Source organism: Cebidichthys violaceus, unplaced genomic scaffold, assembly GCF_023349555.1.
Source record: "Cebidichthys violaceus isolate CVI_PGR_0920_01 unplaced genomic scaffold, fCebVio1.0.p SCAF_7, whole genome shotgun sequence".
NCBI classification, from domain to species: domain Eukaryota; kingdom Metazoa; phylum Chordata; class Actinopteri; order Perciformes; family Stichaeidae; genus Cebidichthys; species Cebidichthys violaceus.
In genome coordinates, this window is record NW_027176927.1 from 9,641,381 (window position 1) to 9,660,605 (window position 19,225).

At 41.8% G+C, this 19,225-nt stretch overlaps 1 protein-coding gene across 8 annotated transcripts in view; it reads right to left on the reverse strand.

The window, feature by feature from the left end:
- Positions 1-267: 267 nt before the first annotated feature.
- The window catches only part of adgrb1a (adhesion G protein-coupled receptor B1a), a 154,212-nt gene continuing 135,254 nt past the window's right edge, over positions 268-19,225 (reverse strand). For 4 of the 8 annotated variants that reach the window (XM_068735111.1, XM_068735116.1, XM_068735112.1 and 1 more), the window contains 8 exons: positions 14,241-14,339; positions 9,697-9,868; positions 9,112-9,207; positions 8,972-9,011; positions 6,859-7,520; positions 4,361-4,396; positions 3,973-4,131; positions 268-1,997 (listed from right to left, as the gene is read on the reverse strand). In XM_068735111.1, the coding sequence (XP_068591212.1) occupies positions 1,803-1,997; positions 3,973-4,131; positions 4,361-4,396; positions 6,859-7,520; positions 8,972-9,011; positions 9,112-9,207; positions 9,697-9,868; positions 14,241-14,339 (1,459 nt within the window). In that variant the 3' untranslated portion in view covers positions 268-1,802. The remainder of the gene's footprint in view (positions 1,998-3,972; positions 4,132-4,360; positions 4,397-6,858; positions 7,521-8,971; positions 9,012-9,111; positions 9,208-9,696; positions 9,869-14,240; positions 14,340-19,225) is intronic. The other 4 variants (XM_068735115.1, XM_068735114.1, XM_068735113.1 and 1 more) reach the window with 3 other exon arrangements.

Sequence of the window (19,225 nt, forward strand, 5' to 3'; positions counted from 1 at the left end):
TACCTCTGCACTATAGTCTCATGACGTCTGTGCATAGACTTTGTATGTAATCTACTAGTGTGATCGCGGCATTAGACTGGTAGCTCATTGAGGCTAATGTAAGCTTTTCTTTGGGCTTCTGGTACGTACTGCTGTGTAACTTAAATAACTGAGTGAGTTGCTGTGATTCCATAACGCTGCATGTATCGTGATGAATCGGTTGTTCTCTGTCATTAAATGTGAGTAAACAAGAGGACTCCTGTTCTTTTATTATATAGATATGCTTTTATTAGAAATAAGACACATTCATTTTGTGCTCTGAAAACTGTACATTAACAAAGAGGCGACCCAAGTAAATTAAAAAGGGGAGTGAGGGGAGGTGGGAGGGGTGTTTTTGTGTGGCGGGGTGGGGCGCAGATCAGTGGGTCATAGGTCGGAGGTCAGGATTTCAACAAATACAGATTTGAGGAAGTGACTGGCGGTAATATCAAAACACACACTGTTACATTGCGATACAGAACACTCGTATAGTCCAGTACCCTGAAAGGACAAGGAGGGAATGGGAAGATCGGTATCAGAATAATCATGGTCATATTTATAATAATGATAACAACTATCCCCAAGCACAGTAAGAAAGATATTTATAGGCTAAAATCCATTCTGTAGAACTCTGTTGAAATAATTACAATGCTGTACATCAGGACTCCAAATGAGCCTTGTGCTTTCTCTGTGTGCAACCACCCTCTGATGAACTCTGCCTTGTCTCTATCATCACCTTTTAATCATCATACCATATATATTTATAGATTTATTCATTTACTCGTCTTCCTTTAATCAACACACACACACATACACACAAGTTTGTTTTTCCTTCTCATCTCTGAAACGCCATCATACTTTGCATTTACTGTACCAAGTCTGCTTGTACATGGAGAAACTGACTCAAACAGCATGTGTGGCCTCCTCTGGATGCGCTAACGCTGTGCACATGTCATTGAGGTTGGGGGCCGATAAATACGCAAAGCCTGCTGGCCCGGACTCTGGCGTCTGTTGAGGTGTCCGTCGATGAGAAGGCAACTTGCCATTTTGGCTCAGGGAAACGTCTCGATTTTATTTTTTGTACCCCCTCCGTTCACTTCACGTGTCACTGCAGGGCCGACCTGGCCCCTTCGGGATCTCGGGGGAGCCAAAAGAATTGGGGTGAGTTGTAGGGGAGGGGGGTACTGCATTGAGGGCCACATGTATAGCTTGTCAGTCTGCCCCAGTCCTTCCTTTTCTCTTTCGAGATTGATGTTGGAGAATAAGTCCAGTGGCAACTCGAGCCGTATACAACAGCGTCCATCATGAGAAAGAGAGAGCGGAAAAGTGACACAACGATACTCTCAACAGTGGAAAAAAAAAGGAGACATAATCATGATTATTACATTGTATTCATTTAATACAGGGGTAAACATTGCATGATTACCTATGCTTTGCAGCTTATTACATGGCTATATGATGCACATATAGTCGCTGAATCTGCTACCATGGCAATCTGTCTACCATGTGAGCCAATGTGGTGTCTGACACCACTTACCAGAAGATGACCAGTATTTGGCAGACAGAAACACCGTCCAAACATCAAATGAAACAACATAGAAAGACACGCTATTTTCTCGTTCTCTCTAGAATTGGTTGAGTTCATTTCCCTTCTTCCCCTCTCACGTTGTCGCAGTGGGCTTGAGTAGATATCCAGAGCAGGGCAGTGTGTGTGGTGTGTCAGCATGTTCGTCTGAGAGGATTGGAAAACGAAGGAAGTTGTGGGTGTGATGTCGGGATCTTGGTCACACCTCCGTCTGAAGGTCCATGATCTCCTGGCCCACCAGAGGAATGGTGGCGCTGGTCTTCTCCCACTCCACCGTCTGCAGCTCCAGAGGGGACGCTGCCACTGTCTCCAGGTCCTTCCTGACCCAGGAAGGGGGGGAGTGGGTCTTCCTGATACCCTCCCACGCCCTCTTACTGGGGGTCTGCTGCTTGTCCTGATGGGAAGAGGACAGAGGGGAAAAGGCTTGTTTTCTCAGAGATGATACAATATGTAATGTATTTTAGAAGTTATATCGTAAGTTCTTTTGATGGACCTACTTTACCTTGCTCTGAATTTTTTTTATCTGTCTGCCTTAGCAATTTCCAACACTTCTTATTGGGTATATGCATAAAAAGCAAGCTATATACAGTAATAAGGACTGGAATGCAAATATGATTGTAGCTGAGGCACATCCTCAAATCACATCTTGAAGAAGTTGATCTCTCTGCCTCTTACACTGGTATCAATTTGATGACATCAACATGTTTGGGCTTTTTTGTCTTTGGGTAGAAGCTAATGCTGTGTGATTCTGCAGAGCTATCACAAATATTTGATTGGGTCCTGACACTATCTCTGTAGAATTGCTGCACTTGATCAGTGAAGTTGGACATGGCGCTGTGTCAGAGAAGACCTGCCTCCAAAGCTGTGAAACAAATGGAGTTTGGGGCTTTTATAGCAACAAGAAATAGAAATCATCTGCTGCCATGGAACGACCGCAGCTACAAAGCCAACATGGAACCCCCTCCTGTACCTGCTGTTGGTGACTTTGTTAGGGGACAAGTTCCCAGCCATTCCAATCCCAACCTAGTTTCCCATAGTTGATAGGAAAAAAGAAACTCCTTGAGTGATTATTTATCTAGCTAATAGCCTTGCCAAGCAAGAAAAAAACCAACCCCCACATTGATAATAATAATGTCTTGGATCTCAAGTGTATAATATTAACTGTAAAGTCAAACAAGGTTGGCTGGCTTTATCTCTGTAGCAATGGTCATTGAGTTTATTGGGTATGGTAATAATATTTAAACCGGTTCTCATTCCCAATTCGCCAAGTACTGCTGCTTGGTCAGTGGTCCTCAGTGTCTGATACAGACTCAACAAGGCACTTGGAGACGCAACAGGCTTTCAACAAACTCCAAAGTAAACCCATCCATGTCAGTACCAGACGTTCAGAGCACCTAACGTGGTATACGGAGCTAGAAAGTCTGCGTAGGGAGGGTGGGTAATGAGGATGGATGGGTCAAACAAACCCTGGACTTTGACACAGGAGACTGCTGTCCGTGTCCCATGTGAAACCAAGTCAAAGTGGACTTATTCAATATTAGTATTGTTGTTTAACTTCCGGACTTCACTAATGCCATGTGCCACGATCTTTTACAAAAAAAAACTCAGCGGTTTTGTTGCGTAACTAAATGTAAAACTAAATTAATTAATATTGCATATCTACTTGAAACACATGACACATACATGTAGAATTGGCAGATAGTCAAAAGAATAGACATTTCTTAATATATTACTTTTGAAAATAATCAAACCTAAAGAAGTTAGCCCTTCTGTCGGGTATCAGAAGTTCAGCCTGTACTTATCCAGAGCCATTGTCTCACAAGTAGCCAGTTTATACAAGATATCATTTTTAAGCTAACAAATACCTAAATTATTGTCAGACCCAGAAGGGTATTAGGCCAATGTCTCTTCTGCTCTCAACACCTACTGTTTGTCTGCATACAACAAAAGCACCGCTCTAATGTTATTGGTCCATTCTAATCGGACTAATAACGGACTACAAACGGCAACCAGACACTTCCGATACCAAAATCACGTTGCCTAAAGAATCTGTATTCATTAAACAGATATCTGTTTATTTAATTTGGAGTGACAATGTGTACTTTGCAAAATTTGTAGTTGTAGTTTGTATGCTCACCCACAACTACGCCCCTTGATCTCCCCACAGCTAATTTCTCTTGGCACTGACATTGTAAGCAGATGAATAATGCAATCGTTAAAATGGCTGCACTAATAATTAAACAGGAAACTCCAATCGAGCGTGGCGGTTTGTGCTAATGATGGAAGGAAAACAGCATTAGATATAGGAGAGGAAGGGGTGGAGGGTGGGGGGTGGGGGGGGCAAAACAGAATAAAGTTAAACTCTTTACACTCATGTTGGTCTTGTCGCTGCTGGCAGAGGACACACTCCATCTTTTGGCAGCTTTGGCGTCAACAGGTGGAGATTCTCTATCCTTGTCTGCACTGTGAATCTTCCTGTTCAGGTCCTGAAACATGTCCTGGTGGCGTTTCCGGGTGTGCATAATCTTCTACACAGGGACATTGCACGTTAACGTACAAGGTAAACAGCACAGGCTACCATCAATCCTACTTCACCCCTTTGTGATGTCTCGAATCCCACCACTACAGTCACACCCAAGCTTTGAATAAATCTGATGAATGTATGCAAGCATCTAGAGGTCTGAATAGCTACGAGACATCAGCTTTTTGGTCTAAATCTAAAAAAAGCTCTGTAGGAATCAAAGAGACTAAAATTACCTCAAAGTCAAGCTCTGCATAGCGTGATTTTCGTCTCTGGGGGGGAGATGAGACAGAGAGATTAAAGATGTGTCTTGATATCGTTTGCCTTGTGAGCACGCGAATGCTCGAGTGTTTTTGAACCGTTACTTTGTGTATCACCATGTCGGCCAGTCAACAACGGGTGTTTCTGGGACGCAGAGAGCAGTGTCACGAGAGAGGACACGAGGTTTTGCCGCTGGTCATTCTGACCCTGTTGGCACAAGTTTGCAGTTAACAGATTGCGACCGAATGACCTTTAAGTCCTCCATCACGGAGCGGGTGAAGGAAAAGCTGACCTTCAGGCTGCTTGGTTGCCGCGGCAGCTGCCGCCTCGCACGGCATCATGGAAGTGTGTTTTGGCCCCGAAGTGAAAAAGACACCAGCAGGCAGATGCCACTGTGTCGTCTCATCTTGCACTAGGAGCTGAGTGAGAACTAACCTTTTTAAAGATGCTTTCTGCACTTGGGGCGCAGAAAGAACAGGCTGGGGTACTTGTTGTGCTGCAGTGTTTGTAATGAATGAAATGAGAGGGCTTGTTATCTTATTTTTAGCATCAGAGAGGGAATGACCTGAGCATGCAAGACATGTAGCACAGTGCTGCCCTGTGGATACCTAATTAATTTAATGCTCCTTTTATTTATTTCTCGCGAATTAATAACCAGTTTATTAACATGTGGCTCCCTAGCCAATCATCTGTGTTAATCATTTCCCCCAACACAGAGAGTGGGCTAAAGCTGTGTTGGTCAAACACAGTCTGTGGCACATTGCATGGCAAATAGAGGATTCTAGAGAAAAATGAACTTGTAAATATAGTGTTTCTATATGAATGGCTGCAGTACATGTATGCAGTATACATTATGCAAATTATTAGATGGTGAACCAAAGAATAAGCAGGCATGATATATGGCATCATTCACATTGATTTATGGATAAGAAAAGAAGCACAGCAGTTCAAATGTCCCTCAAATGTTAAGGGAGTGATAATACAGAGGACATGAGATGAGAAGAAGGGAATGTTCACCACAATGATACTGCCACCATTTCTCAAACACAGGCCAGTATTCAAATGTTGTACTGGCATTAAAGTTGTAAACATAGAGAGGAGTGGAATCACTAACCACAATGGATCTCATGTACACAGTACTACTTCAATCATATAGCAACCCTTCAAAATGAATACGGTTTTTATTCACTCATTTCTACTTGACGCTTTTTCGATTCTGTCAATGAAATCCACCACTTCCTGCAAATGTTTCACATTAAAAGCCTTCCAGGAAAGAACAGGATTGTGCCCTTTAATGTATTGTGTAATGCCAGGTTGAGACTACACAACATTTATGTTTATTAATATGGTCACAGTGTAAGATTAGGAGAACGTCTGTGTAACAAGGAGGTGTTGGTGGACAGGTGGGTCAAACAAACAAAGGACTCTCACTAAGGAGACACTGTTTGTGTCCCGTGTTTCACATACCTTTTGTACCTTCCTTAGAAGTACTTATTTTAACCCAAATTACATTGTTTATTAGTATTAGTATTATTACATTATCTTTTTCTAAACCTAACCAAGTAGTTTTGCTGTGTAAGTAACTAAGCAAACCTACGCTAAGTGTTTTATGAAAACAGACTGTATACATGTAAGGAGCGTAAACTCTATGTATTCCTGTGAAAACAGAAGTTTATTTTAAAAAGACACGATGCATGTAAGGAGCGTAAGGAGCGTAAGCAGAAGAGTTCCTGTTGATCGACAGAACAGGTCGTGGACTTTGTCATTCCACACGTTAGAAGGGGCGACCCTGAATACGTACAATCCAAATTTGCGGGACCACCAGAGTGCCTTCACTTCCCTGTCGTTCCTCTTCAGTCTGTGGATTGCTTCAATGGGGGAAAATGGAATCAGGCCCGAAAGAAAGAGGCAGAAATAAGCAGGCTAAACCGTGTCTGCCACTCAAAATGTTTTTACACATACGCTACTCCCATACATTACATACATTACTCCCTACGTCTGTCAGCTGTAGCTTTTATGGGGCTGATATTGTGCCATCTGAAAGCAGAGCAACATCTGTGCAGGAAGTGTTCATTTTTTTTGACAGAAGTTTAGAAGTACTAGAAAAAGAGAAACTGAGAGCAGCAGAACAATCAGTACGTGATTCTGTTGTAATAGGAATGGTGCTGTTTTTGATAGTATCGTGAATTTATCAAGACAACAAGTAAACAAGAGTTGAGTTTGCATAAAAAGCAAAAAGCATATCAAAACAAGCAGATCAGAGAACAATGAGGCTTCTTTCTAAAAATAATGAAATACTTTCAATTACAAATGAAAGGATCATCTCTGATATAAACCAGTTTCAAAATAAAGGCCTGGTTGTTGAGAATGTATGGTGAGCAGTAATAACACAATGTTGACATGCATGTCTATTTTTAAGTATGAAGTGTGAGGCTGATGAAACAGATTATGCTGATCAGTTTAGTGGTCTTACCTCCAGTGAGCTCATGGACAGCGTGGAGACGGTCTCACTCTTGGACATCACACCGGAGTTTCCGGAATCTCCCCCGTCACACATGTTGTTGGCTACCTGGGAGTCTCTGGGCATGTTCTGCAGATTATGTGCAGGTGAGTCTCTGTCAGAGCACGACACACTGATCTGGTCGGCAGGGAGGCTCTTCAGCCCGAAGCCAGGCATTGGCTCTCCGTTGGCAGGGTTAGCCAGGTGAATGAGCCTGGTCTGAGGCAGCTGCTCAATGCCGATGTTATACTTGGCCGTCTGCTCCTCTTTGCCCTTGGCCAGCTTCAGGGTGCCTGTGTTGTTGGTCGGCAGGATGACGTAGCCCGGGCCTTTGCCGGTGCCCTCGGAGCTGCTGCCCTCGCCGTTTCCTCGAGGCAGCTCTCCGTCCAGCTGCTTGAAGAGCTCGCCATCACAGATATAGATGGATTTGGCGCCCGGCAGCTCCGTGCTGATTCCCTTGGCGGGGCCCTTCTCCCTGCGCAGAGTCAGAGTGTGGCTGGTGTAGTCTGCCACGTTCTGGAGGTGAACCTTCGCCATGCTTGCCGGCATGGTGTTAAAGTTTGAACCCTTCTGAAGGGTGAGGGTCGCAGAGGAGGCCTTCTCCTCCCCCTGGAGAGAGGAGCGCTTCATAGTGCCTGCAGGCAAAAGAAAGACACAGTTGGACCATGGCTGGATTTACCCGCTTGGGGGCCCTGGGGGCCCCTGTGCCCATTATCCATTAATATCACATCACGTGTTGTCTTCAAGTAATCACATTAAATACAAATGTATTTAATGCAGGGGTTCTCAGCAAGACAGCATTTCAAGATCATGACGGATTAGAAATTCTCTTAGCTATTACTTATTTACTCATGCAAATCTTCACACAGTTAACTGGGACTTTTGGGGCCCCTGGGATCTGGGGTCCTCCAGCAGTTGCCAGCTTTCCTCAGTCAATAATCCACCCTTGGGTTGGACAGATACTGAAGTGACCAGCTACTTCAACTGAAATGTGATTTAACCTGTACTGTCTAGCTCTATAAGTATGAAGCCATGTGTAATTGTAAATTACAAAAAACTATTTTTGCAGTGAATGCTGGTTAAACTATTCCAACGCCTTAAGATGATGAAAAGAAAAGACATACCGAATTCTGCTTTAGTAGTTCAAATGTTTTGAGGCAACACAGCATCGGTGCCAGTGTCACCATTGCCACTGTCACTTGGTCAGAGAGCACTGACAAGTCAATTTTACAACTGTGACCAAAATAATCAAAAGTGTTGAAACACATCTCAGTCAAAACCTGCTGAGTGTTCGGACGAATGAGACAGCAAGAAAAAAAACAATTCTCGTTGTTGTTTGTTAAATCATCTCTACAGCGAGAACATGGCTTGACCCTGTGACCCAACCTCATTTCACTATAACAACTGCTGGCTTATGGCAGCATGCGTATCCCATACCATGTCCGGGCTGGCCGAACAACATCAGACAACGCTCTATCTGCAACACTAAATGTCTCACAATCTCTCGCTGTGCTCCCCCATTCTTACTTGACATATAAAAAGAACAACAAACAATTATCTCTCTCTGTTCTCTTCTGTCTTTTCTCGATCAGGCGTGCCTGCCTCTCAATAGCTTTTCTGCTCCAGATGCTTTTCTTGATATCCTGTCTCGAGAGATAATCAGATTTCCACTCCCAGCAGATATCAGAGCAGAGCCGGTATCTGATGCGGCACTGTCGGGAGGGGACTTAATTATACAGCGGCAGTGTAGGAGAGACTGCGACAGCCCTATTTATCTGCATATAACTGCTCAGCGCACGTTCACCCCGCTCCCATCAGCCCGGTGTAAACTGCCTTATGCAGCAGTAATGTGGTGTATTTCTTGTCAAATCCGCTCCTTGGTGAAAGGGAGGCTGCTGTGATGTGGATTGTAAGACACAAGTGCAGAACTGAGGGGGAACACGCCTCACATCTGTTCCGACTACGTGTAGGAATTATAAGCAGTCAAAATACAAAGAGGAGGCACAGAGAGACATCTGTAGCTTTGGAGCAGCGGTCCCCAAAGTCGAGTCAAACGCACATCAAACGCGCTCTACCTGGAGCTTACCTGATCTGCAGGCCATATCCACGTCTTTCTCAAAGTCAGTCTGAGGACAGAAAACAATAAATATTGCAGTCAGTGTACACACCCTGCCAATATTGAATAATAAATCCTGAGAAGTAAAAATAGCATATGCATATTCATACCATGAGCTGGGCGTGGCCATTCTGGAAAGATCCTCCTGAATCTCCATTGGCGTCCTCCTGGCGGTCCACCACCCGGCACTTCACCGCCTCCTGAACCTGTAAGCAAATCACGAGCGTAGAGATCATGATCTTGGCACTGGTATGATGAATCAATTCACAACACATACTACTGTGAGTGAGAGGACGGCTCTTGAAGCAACTCCAAAAGCCTGCAATGTAAATTATATAACAAAAACAGACGTATTAAATCAAGCGAAAAGCACATTTTGCTTGTTTTAGAGACTTGTAAGTAGTCGGGGTGAAAGGTCAGGGCTACCCTTTTGTCCTGATGGTGGAACGACAAGCTGAAGTTCATGGGAGTTCATTCAAATCAAAATGGCTCACCCCATTGGAATGGCATGGCCACTGCACCCCCCCTACAAAGTGTTGATTGAGTGAATGGCCAAACCAACTTGCATAGCAACATAACCATTCATATGCTGAATTCTACATCACTGTACAAAGAATCTCAGTGGGAGATATAGAGCTTCAAACTAAACGGTAGCGGTAGCCTACGTATATAAAGTCTGCGGTGATGGGAGTTACCTCTCTGTGCAGGATGCAGTGCACCATGACAATGACGAAGCCTTCCAGCGAATCAAAGACGGCAAAGAGGATCTGGAAGAGCGCAGAGCGCCGGTCTGTGATAGCGAGGACGGCTGACATCCAGGTGAGAGCCAGTAGGGGCAAAACCACACAGGAGCTCCACAGTGACGCCCTGCAGGACGGGAGGGGAACCGCAGTCAAGGACAGCATGCCTAAACCTCGGTCAACATGACACAGAAGTCAAGCCTACAACGTTTCTAACAGATATTTCATATTTGTCATTAGCTAAGACAATTACATGTTTTAACATCTAAAGCAGGCTTTTGATATACAACAATTCCAGGAGATAAACTGGATGTCTGTTCTTTTGTAACATAACAAAATAGCACAGCAGAGAATCTTAACATAATCTTAAACCAATCTGCTGAACATCCTGATAACTGCCCATGTTGGTAGCAGCCTTCAGCTCTAACCATGCATAAATACATAACGTCACAACGAAAAACTGTGCTACTATCACAAACAAAAACATACATCCATTATCTGCAGATATATATATATATATGTTCATAGTTCACATATATTACATGCATGTATGTTTAAGATGGTTCAGTCAAACCATAGAGGATCTAGTGCCACAGGAGAAAGAAGGAGGAGGGATGGTGAGCAGTGGGGAAAAACGAGTGTGATGAGGCTGAAACAGAATGCAAAGACAAACAGAGGCAGAGCAGAGAGAGACAGAAGAGGAAGAGTCCATAGCTTTGCTCCCACTTTGCTGTTCTTGTTTTTTCTTTCTCTGAGTCATTCTATGTGTTCTAATGTGCACATCAGGAATGGACACTCACTCAGATCACCTGACCTAACCTATTCATTGGGCGCTAGCATTTATTTTAAGTTGGATAATATTCCAGTAGTGGAATAAAAGTACTTTACTCAAGTAACATTCTATGGTAAATGCAACAATGGAACAATCCTATTATCATAAGCTAAAGTGATGCATTCACAAGTTTGCTTTAAGTTTAGCATATTATACATTTCCACAGCATTAATTACAAGAGCCACGTCATACCAACCAATCTGCTGCTCTGACTAGCTCTTTGGAACACAAATACTCTTCTCAATCACTTTTTCCAATTACTTCTAGCTTTCTTTTTTTCCGATCAGAGTTTAGCTGTTGTCAATAACGCCTCATGCAGCAGTTTCACATTAAAAGCCCGGAGAAGAGAGAGGGGTTGTGGCCCTTCAGCTGCTAGAAGGCTTTCTAAAGTTTATGTGTGAAGTTGAGTTTCATTGACAACAGCTTAGCACCAAACAAAAAAAACTGAAAAGCTGAAGTGACTCAAAGTAATCAATGGGTATATAACAAAATAATGTCATCGTTGTAGCTGGTCTAAGAGCACAATTACTCTTTAAAAGGACTAAATAAACTGAAAGGACACACGGCTCTCATGCTGCATTCACGTCACACTCAAATGTCCATTCTGACCTAAACTATGAAAATATCCAAATCGTAACTATGACTAATGTGTGAGACAGGTGAGCACATGTTCCCTTCATGACATTGCTAATCAAGCCATGATGATACGATCACTACAAATCCGGCACTAATGGAGATTTAAACAATGTTGCTGCCGATGAGACAGAAAAATGCATTTTATCAAAATATGCGGTCATAAAAAGCCTTTGAAGCCGACCACTCAGACTATCAAGGTTTTAAAGCGATTGTCATGAGAATGAAATAGGCTGTGTCCAAAATCACTCACTACTCAGTTGCTATATAGTGCACTGTTTAGTAAGTTCTGGATGTATAATGAGAATTATCATATCCTATATACGCGTAAGTATCCCACAACGCATCGGGGCAAAACAGTGGACAATGATATACCTATAAACCATCATGCATTGCGCTGAAGGAAAAAAGGCAGACGGATGAGACGAGAGAGAGCAACGCGACTGAGACATATCATGAGTTGTGTAATGCAAAACTAATATATTTAACGTGAGTCGAACAGCACAACACAAACAGCCACAAAGTACTTTGTATTTATGAATATGCTTATTGACCCCACAGTGATAATGGCAGCATATACTGCTTTACTCTTTTCATTCTTTCCATTCACAATAAAAGCCCTACAACTAAAGAGCTCGCCAGGTATTTATCACGACAAATGGATGTCTGTATTTATCATGGATGGTCCACCAGTCGACGTTGATCTGGCACGTTGTAACTGCACGACATCATTGACATACACGGTGAAAAGAACCCGAGTAGTACCCGTAGATGAGCTCACTGTATCACCCTCTACATGGAACTCCCTGGATAGTGAGTAGGGAGAAGTAAATGATTTTGGACACAGCCGTGGTCTATTTCTCAGATTGTCTTGTTCAAATGCTATCAATGCATCACACTTCCTATAACTCATCCTCATTTACCATTAATAAGGTATTCTGGAAAGTAAGATGGGATTTGGACAAATGTATTTATGTAAAAACTTAAATATGTCCCTCCAAAATATGGCTAAGTAAAAGAACAAACAACAAATGGAAAACCATATGTATAAAACTTAATTAAATTAGTTAACGTACTTAGTTACTTTCCACCTCTGGTATTAGATAGGCTGAATGCTGATGTTGGTCATTATTTTCTTTAATTGATGTGTCTCATTATGCAATTCCTGTTTCAGAGGCTTTTCCACCCTGCCCACAGTAATACTCTGGAGGACGTACTCATCCAAAGTTTTGGTATGAAATCGGTTAGAGTTAAAAATGCTGAAAATAGGTACAACATATCAGTACTGCTGTAAAAAAAAGGAGCGAATGGCTGAATCCTCCCTAAAGGATAATCCAAGTTATTTTCGGTCCGCACGTTATTTTCCATATTCATCGTTTATGACCAAAATGATTTGACTGCAGCCCTACAAACGTCTCTATTTGCATGGAGATCTGTTCTCCGATACAATCAACTGAACAGGAAACATTAAGTTCAAAACAAAAACGTGTCGACAACACTTGTTCAACCGGTTATGCCCACATGGTTTTAGATTTGCTATTATTATATAGTAACTAACTATGTTTGTAGTATTTTTAGGGAATACAAACCTTTACCTCTTAGCAGCAATTTCTGCTGACTCCGCTATCTTTACCTGGCATTACAAACTAGTGAAACATGGCAACACAAGTATGAAACAAGAATGATTACATATAGTAGGTAGGCGGGGCCAAATACAGTGAATACAATACTAATTTGATCTTGTTTGTACAATAGAGGGTGACGTGTGGTTCCCAGACATTCAGTCTCGGGCTCATTCATTATGAACGCATGCGACTAACAGTGCATTTAACAACTTTTAGGACCTAATGATTTAAATAAAGGCCATTCTAGTGTTTGTACTGGGAGGTTGATTTACCTAAAGAAATATCAGCTTTTCTTATATAATTCAGGTGAAAGACTCTGTAGTCATCACCGGACATAGATAATAAACCTGATCATAACCAAACCTGGTCTGGACAAAGTTAGAGGACCATGATGGGACTGGGACAATGATTAGTATATTTAAAACTGTTCAGTATCCTACTTAGATCAAAAACAGATAGATTGAGCAAAAGTTATGAGCTGGCAACAATAAAGGTCATAGAACCAATATTGGGACAGAACAAACTGTGATGTTTAAAAGCTACCATTTATTGATTTTGAGAAAAAATGAGAAAAAATATAAATGTATATATATTGACCAACTGTAGAGTGAAAGATCTGCTGCATTGTTAACTCTTTCCTATTTTGCAGTCGTCACAGCCACTAGCCAGAAAAAACAATATGTGTGTGAAGTGTGTCAGATTACAGACTATGACGTGAAATGATGAGTATTGGTCAGTCACAGCTATTTAAAACATAGAGGAGCTATTCAGAGGCTGTTTTGTGGATTGTAGCAGAGAGCAGCACTACCTGCAACAAACAAAACCACAAAAATAGACACATCCACCCTCATTTCTATAAAAATGATCTGATTCTATTAGCACAATAGCAAAAAAGGCCTGGGTTGATAGTAATGTAAATGATCCATCTAGGCACTCATAGATCACAGTAACACACACACACACACACACACACACACACACACACACACACACACACACACACACAAACTGAGAAATAAAATGTATTGCTGTCCTCTATGCAAACATGACCATGGCTTCCACAACATTTTTTCCAATCAGCTTTGTGACTTTGATGATCAAACACACACACACACACACACACACACACACACACACACACACACACACACACACACACTCTCATTCAATCGTCCATCACATAATTATAATTATTATATATACATATATACAGTGAACACACTGGCACAAAATATTCAGGAGCCTTTCATTCTGAGTGAGACCCTGCCTGCCAGGGTGTCAGGGAGAAGAAAAAAATGACAAGACGGAGAGAGGAAGAAGAGGAAGTGAGGGAGGAGAAGGGAGGTGTACAGTAGAGGAGAGAACAGAGGCAAGGAGAGAGTTAAGGAAAAATAATTAGCGGGACTAACATGGCGTTACTGGTAGCTGTGGTGGAAACGTCAGCCGAAGAGATAACTCCGCACTTGGCACATTTGAGCGTCATATTGTACAGTGGCACTGTCATCTGACTGCAAAGTCAAATTAACACGCTGTAACATAACACAAACAGATACAAATGCACCCTACACACACACAGACTCGCACAGATGTGCGTACCCACGCCGGGCACGCACAAACAGTCACGCATTCAGTGAGTCACAGTGTTTCCTCGCACAATCTCTCTCTCAGGGCTACAGTCCAACCGGTGCTGCGTGTGAGTGTTTGTTGTTTTGGTTGTATTTTTTTTTTTTTGGGGGGGGGGTACCTGTGTGTGACTCTGGAGGTAGGGGAGGTGGGGCCAAGACACATGATGTCTGATTCTCTGATGACTGCTTTGATTGGCCTGAAGGAACCGAGAGTCCGCTCTGCGTTCTCTGCGTTTAACCCGCTCGACCATTGATCTGCTGAAAGGCTTAATCTCGACGCCTGATTTCGAAGCATTCCACATGCCAGGTGAGGAATTCCACCTCGGCTGCTCTGATTATGATGATGTGCCGGATGTCCATGGTCATCTAAATTTGAGCTAACTGCTTTCTACGGGCAATGCCAAGAGCTAAAGCAAAAGGTTTTACGCACACAGACACATTTCACACACACGTGCACAAGCAACGGGCTCCGTCAGTATTTTCAGTCGCCGTTCATAAAGGAAACATCCCTCCAAAGGTTGCAATGAAAGAGTTACATAACATCAATATATTCAGTATATAACAGGTGTTCATTTCTGACGAGCAATTTTGTTACTAATAAATAGAGTCCTGGAAGATAAAGTCATGTTAATTTTACATTTACTATATAGACAACTTTAAGTGACTGACAGTTGCAGCACTGGATCATCAGCATAGAATTTGTTATAGAAAATATCTTGCTCTTTGATTAAATGTCAAACGTAAAAAGCCAATGTGTAGAAAAACTACAGTATTTGTAACCAGTGTTCATGTTGCGGCGATTTTAGAGTATGTGAAATTACAACAACAGCGCATTATGTGGTGGTGGCACGTAATGTGTAAAATCACAAATGTGTGTGTTTGAGACAGAGAGAGTGAGACAGGCAGGGGGGATGGGGGAAGGTAGAAGGTGACACGATTTTCTAAATTTCTATTTTCTAAACCAGATTTTATTCTCCTCCTTTTACATTAATGATATTGCACATTGATATCGTCACCATTAGAGTTTGATGAAGTTATTGCCAACTTGTCTAAGTCATGGAAAAAAAGGTAATTGACTCACATCTTTTGTCATAGTTTTTGTTAATGATATCAACATTGTTTGTAGTAAGTGTAACTTACTTTGTAGTCCTGGAATTGATTATATTTGCCATGATAACATTGCACTCAAGAAAGTAATTGTTGAGATCTGAGAACATTGCTGAAGATAGTTTTAACAGAGCAAGAAACACGAGTGTGCAGACGGTCAGATTAAAGCTAAAGAGTTTACAGTTCTTCTTTATCTTCTCCTCCAAATACTCCAAAACTAACTCTTGTTGCTGTTGACATCATGATGGTCAGAACGCCCCTGTTGCTGGACCCATCTAACCTGTTCTGAACAACGTCACCAGATCTCAGCAATTACTTTGCCGAGTATAATAACAGAAAGAACCAATGGTCAGAGCAACGGAAATAAAACCTATGTAATCAACTGTAGTTTTTCTTTGAGGAGAGAAGAGGCGTTCATTTAAACAAACAAAAAAGATAAAAAAGGTAAAGATTATGCTTCATAGAAACCTTATCCTAATATTCTTATAATAGCCCTTTGGCTTTTGGGAACATTTTGAATTTGGTAACTATTGTGCAATGTTTTGTTTCCAATTGCGACAACAAAGTATCTGATTAGCTTTTTCTCTTTTGCATAAGTGCCAGACACTCATAGGCAAAATAATGTTTTCAGCCCTTGGTCATACCAAACACCTGATTTCTCTCAAACTATGTAAAAATAATAAAAAAAAACAATGTCCATACCATAAACCTGTAGCATCACTGAATTATACAGGAGACATCTGTGTTTCCAGATACCTTTTGTCACCATGCATCATTCTCATGTCTTTACCTAATTCATTCTCTAGTCCCCTAAATGTCACTCTGAAGACATTGTGGTATGCACATTGACACCAAAACTTGATGTTCACTATTGGATTTCTAGATTGCAGAGGCAATTCAAAAGCCCTTATGATTCGACAGATCTCCCCAGATTGAATCATAGCTACAGTACTAGACATATCTCAGTGTGATGCCAAGTTGTCTGCCTGTCAATTGAAAAAAAATGGATCCAATGATGATCACAAAAAGCTGTTGTTTGTGTGCATTTTGCTTTAAATGAGTTCACTGAAGGATCTCGTATGAACTTTATATACCTATTCTCAACAGTATACACCCATTAACAGATCACTTCCAGGTATGCTCACCGAGAACATGACTTCATTTTCCCTCCAACACCCAAAGCTAAAAAAGCTCCTCAAACCACCAGAATTTCATTTATAACTCTGTGTATCTCCAGTGTAGTTCCTCGAAATGACGAACTACAACACTGGAGATATTGACAAGTTATAACAAACTAATCTGTTACCATATGGCCTCCTGCTAAACAACAACAATTAAAGCTGAAGAGCCGAGGGAATCGATTTTTGTAGCCCCTGGACACCTGGATTAAAAACCACATAATGGAAGAAATTCAATTTCAAGTAAAAGGGCAATACGGCCGCTAAATGTACACCGTAGGCAGTGATATTAAAAAGCAATCAAGACTTTTTGAAATACAACACCATTTCCGTGGACTTACGGATTGAGAGGCAACAGTTGGTTGGTTGATAAGGTGGGTACAGAAGCATTGAGGCAAATATATAAATATCCAATATAGAAAAACACAAAATGGATCTGGTGCGATCGAGTCCTCGAGTCAAACATAAACCTTCTTTGGGTAGACTGCATCAAATGGAAAACTAGGGATTGGAAGAACTTGTTAAAACTACAAAAGAACATTTTCATCTGAAAGCATAATGTTCTATTACAATCTGTAAATACACTGACTTGATGATTGAAACCATTTAAGCATTCATTAAAGACAAATCAAACTCCAGAGCAGGTTGGAATTAGGCCTCCGCTGTCTGTTTTAATTTTCTCTGAGAATTAGCTTCTAATTTTCGGGGGAAAGGAGACTCGTCTCTGAGGTGTGAGCAGACCTGCCTGGTGCAGATGCTGCTGCGCGCATAATTGGATGCTGCACAAATTAATTAGCTTCTTTAAACATGTTTTGCATTTGAACCTTGAGAACCACCTGCAGAAGAGGTGAGTGGGTGAAAGGTGGTGGGAGGTTACCAAAAGAAAAGAAAAAAAGCATTAGAGCCTCTTTATTTCCTTCTTTTGTCTCTGATAGAAAGAACTACAGACAGGCTAATCACCACATGGTTAGCACAAAAGATAAAACGTCATTTCAAACCAGTCCAATCACGTTCAGATGGCTTAACCACTAACCAACAAGCCTGAGCTGCCTTAACATTACTATTCACATTCTCAAATCTCACCATGGCACGTTAAAAAGGCCGTAATCAATGTATGTGAACAGTATGTGGAGGAAAAGATAAGATCCAAGGTCACTGTGAGCGGTGGATCTCACAAAAGTGCAAAGTTGATGAAAGTACAAATTAATTGATAAATTAGTTATGTTAAAATTTGTTTTGAGATGTCATTGGGTCAAAGCAGCCACTATTTGCTAAAGATGGACTTGATGTAAAAGATAATTTAAGACTCTAACGATCCCCAAAGGGAAATTCGGTTGTTGCAGTTCCGCAAGGATAGAAAGGAATACGGATGGAGAAAGTCAAAAATATTGTTCATCACAACCGTGCTCACCAACTGAGCCGACCATCAACGTTAACCAAGCCTGAACCATCAGCAACAAGATACTACGCAAAAGACTGCCCCAGCTACTTCCCAAAAGAAGTCGGGATGAGAACACATTGGAGGGGGAGTACTAGTGCATTTGGAAAATAAGTCATATAAAGTCTTTATTGTCTCTAGAAGGAGCTCTGTGGAGTCTGATAAACTGGCTCAAATGCAGCAAGTTTGAAAATGAAAGAAATCTGCATTAGCCACTACTAGCAAAACACACCCCAATCTCTCTCAGGTAGGTTTTGACAAGGAAGAAGAACAGGAGGAATGAAAAGGAAAGTATTTATTGCTCTGCTGCATAGATTTTGATACCTTCTTTTTTAATATGTCCAACGTTATTGGAATCAAACGCCTACCTTTCTCGTTGGGGCACTCTTAACATATACACTGGTAAATTACCTCAATGGCAATGCAAAGGAACCCACATCTTTCTGGGGGTAGGGTTTGACCACATGGGAAGAACCCACCTGGAGGTGACCCCATGTTATTTCTAGCTGATACTGACTGGACACCATTGGAGAAAGTCAAGCCACCATGCACTGTGACCCCATTTCCTAATTCCAGGTGAGATATTTCCTATTTAAGTCGAATCACAAAGGCTTTTCAATTCCCCTTAGTTTGTCCTTAGGGGACCCAACCAGTAAGCAATTCCCCAAATGTGCCAATTCATAAAGGGGGGTTCACCATCAGAGATAAACTGAGGGGATCAAATACAGTATATTGAAGAAGTGGCTTATTTTTCATGCACGATAGTAACATCACAGGACGTGCAATGTTGGCAAATTAACTCAAACACCTCATGCTATAACTTTTTTGCTGCTTGATACAAAACAAAAACTCACACGGTTCTCATTTTCCATGACTAATCCAGTGTTGGCCCTCGGTCTCTGCGGAGAGGGAAGAGACTCAAGGTACGACTGTCAACCGGGGCAGACTGTCCTCAGTGCGAGGCATCTGCGGCGATGTCAGAAACCCGCCTGACACTTCTTGTTTACTATGCTTAGTGGGTGTGAGATTTTGCTGTCATCATAAAT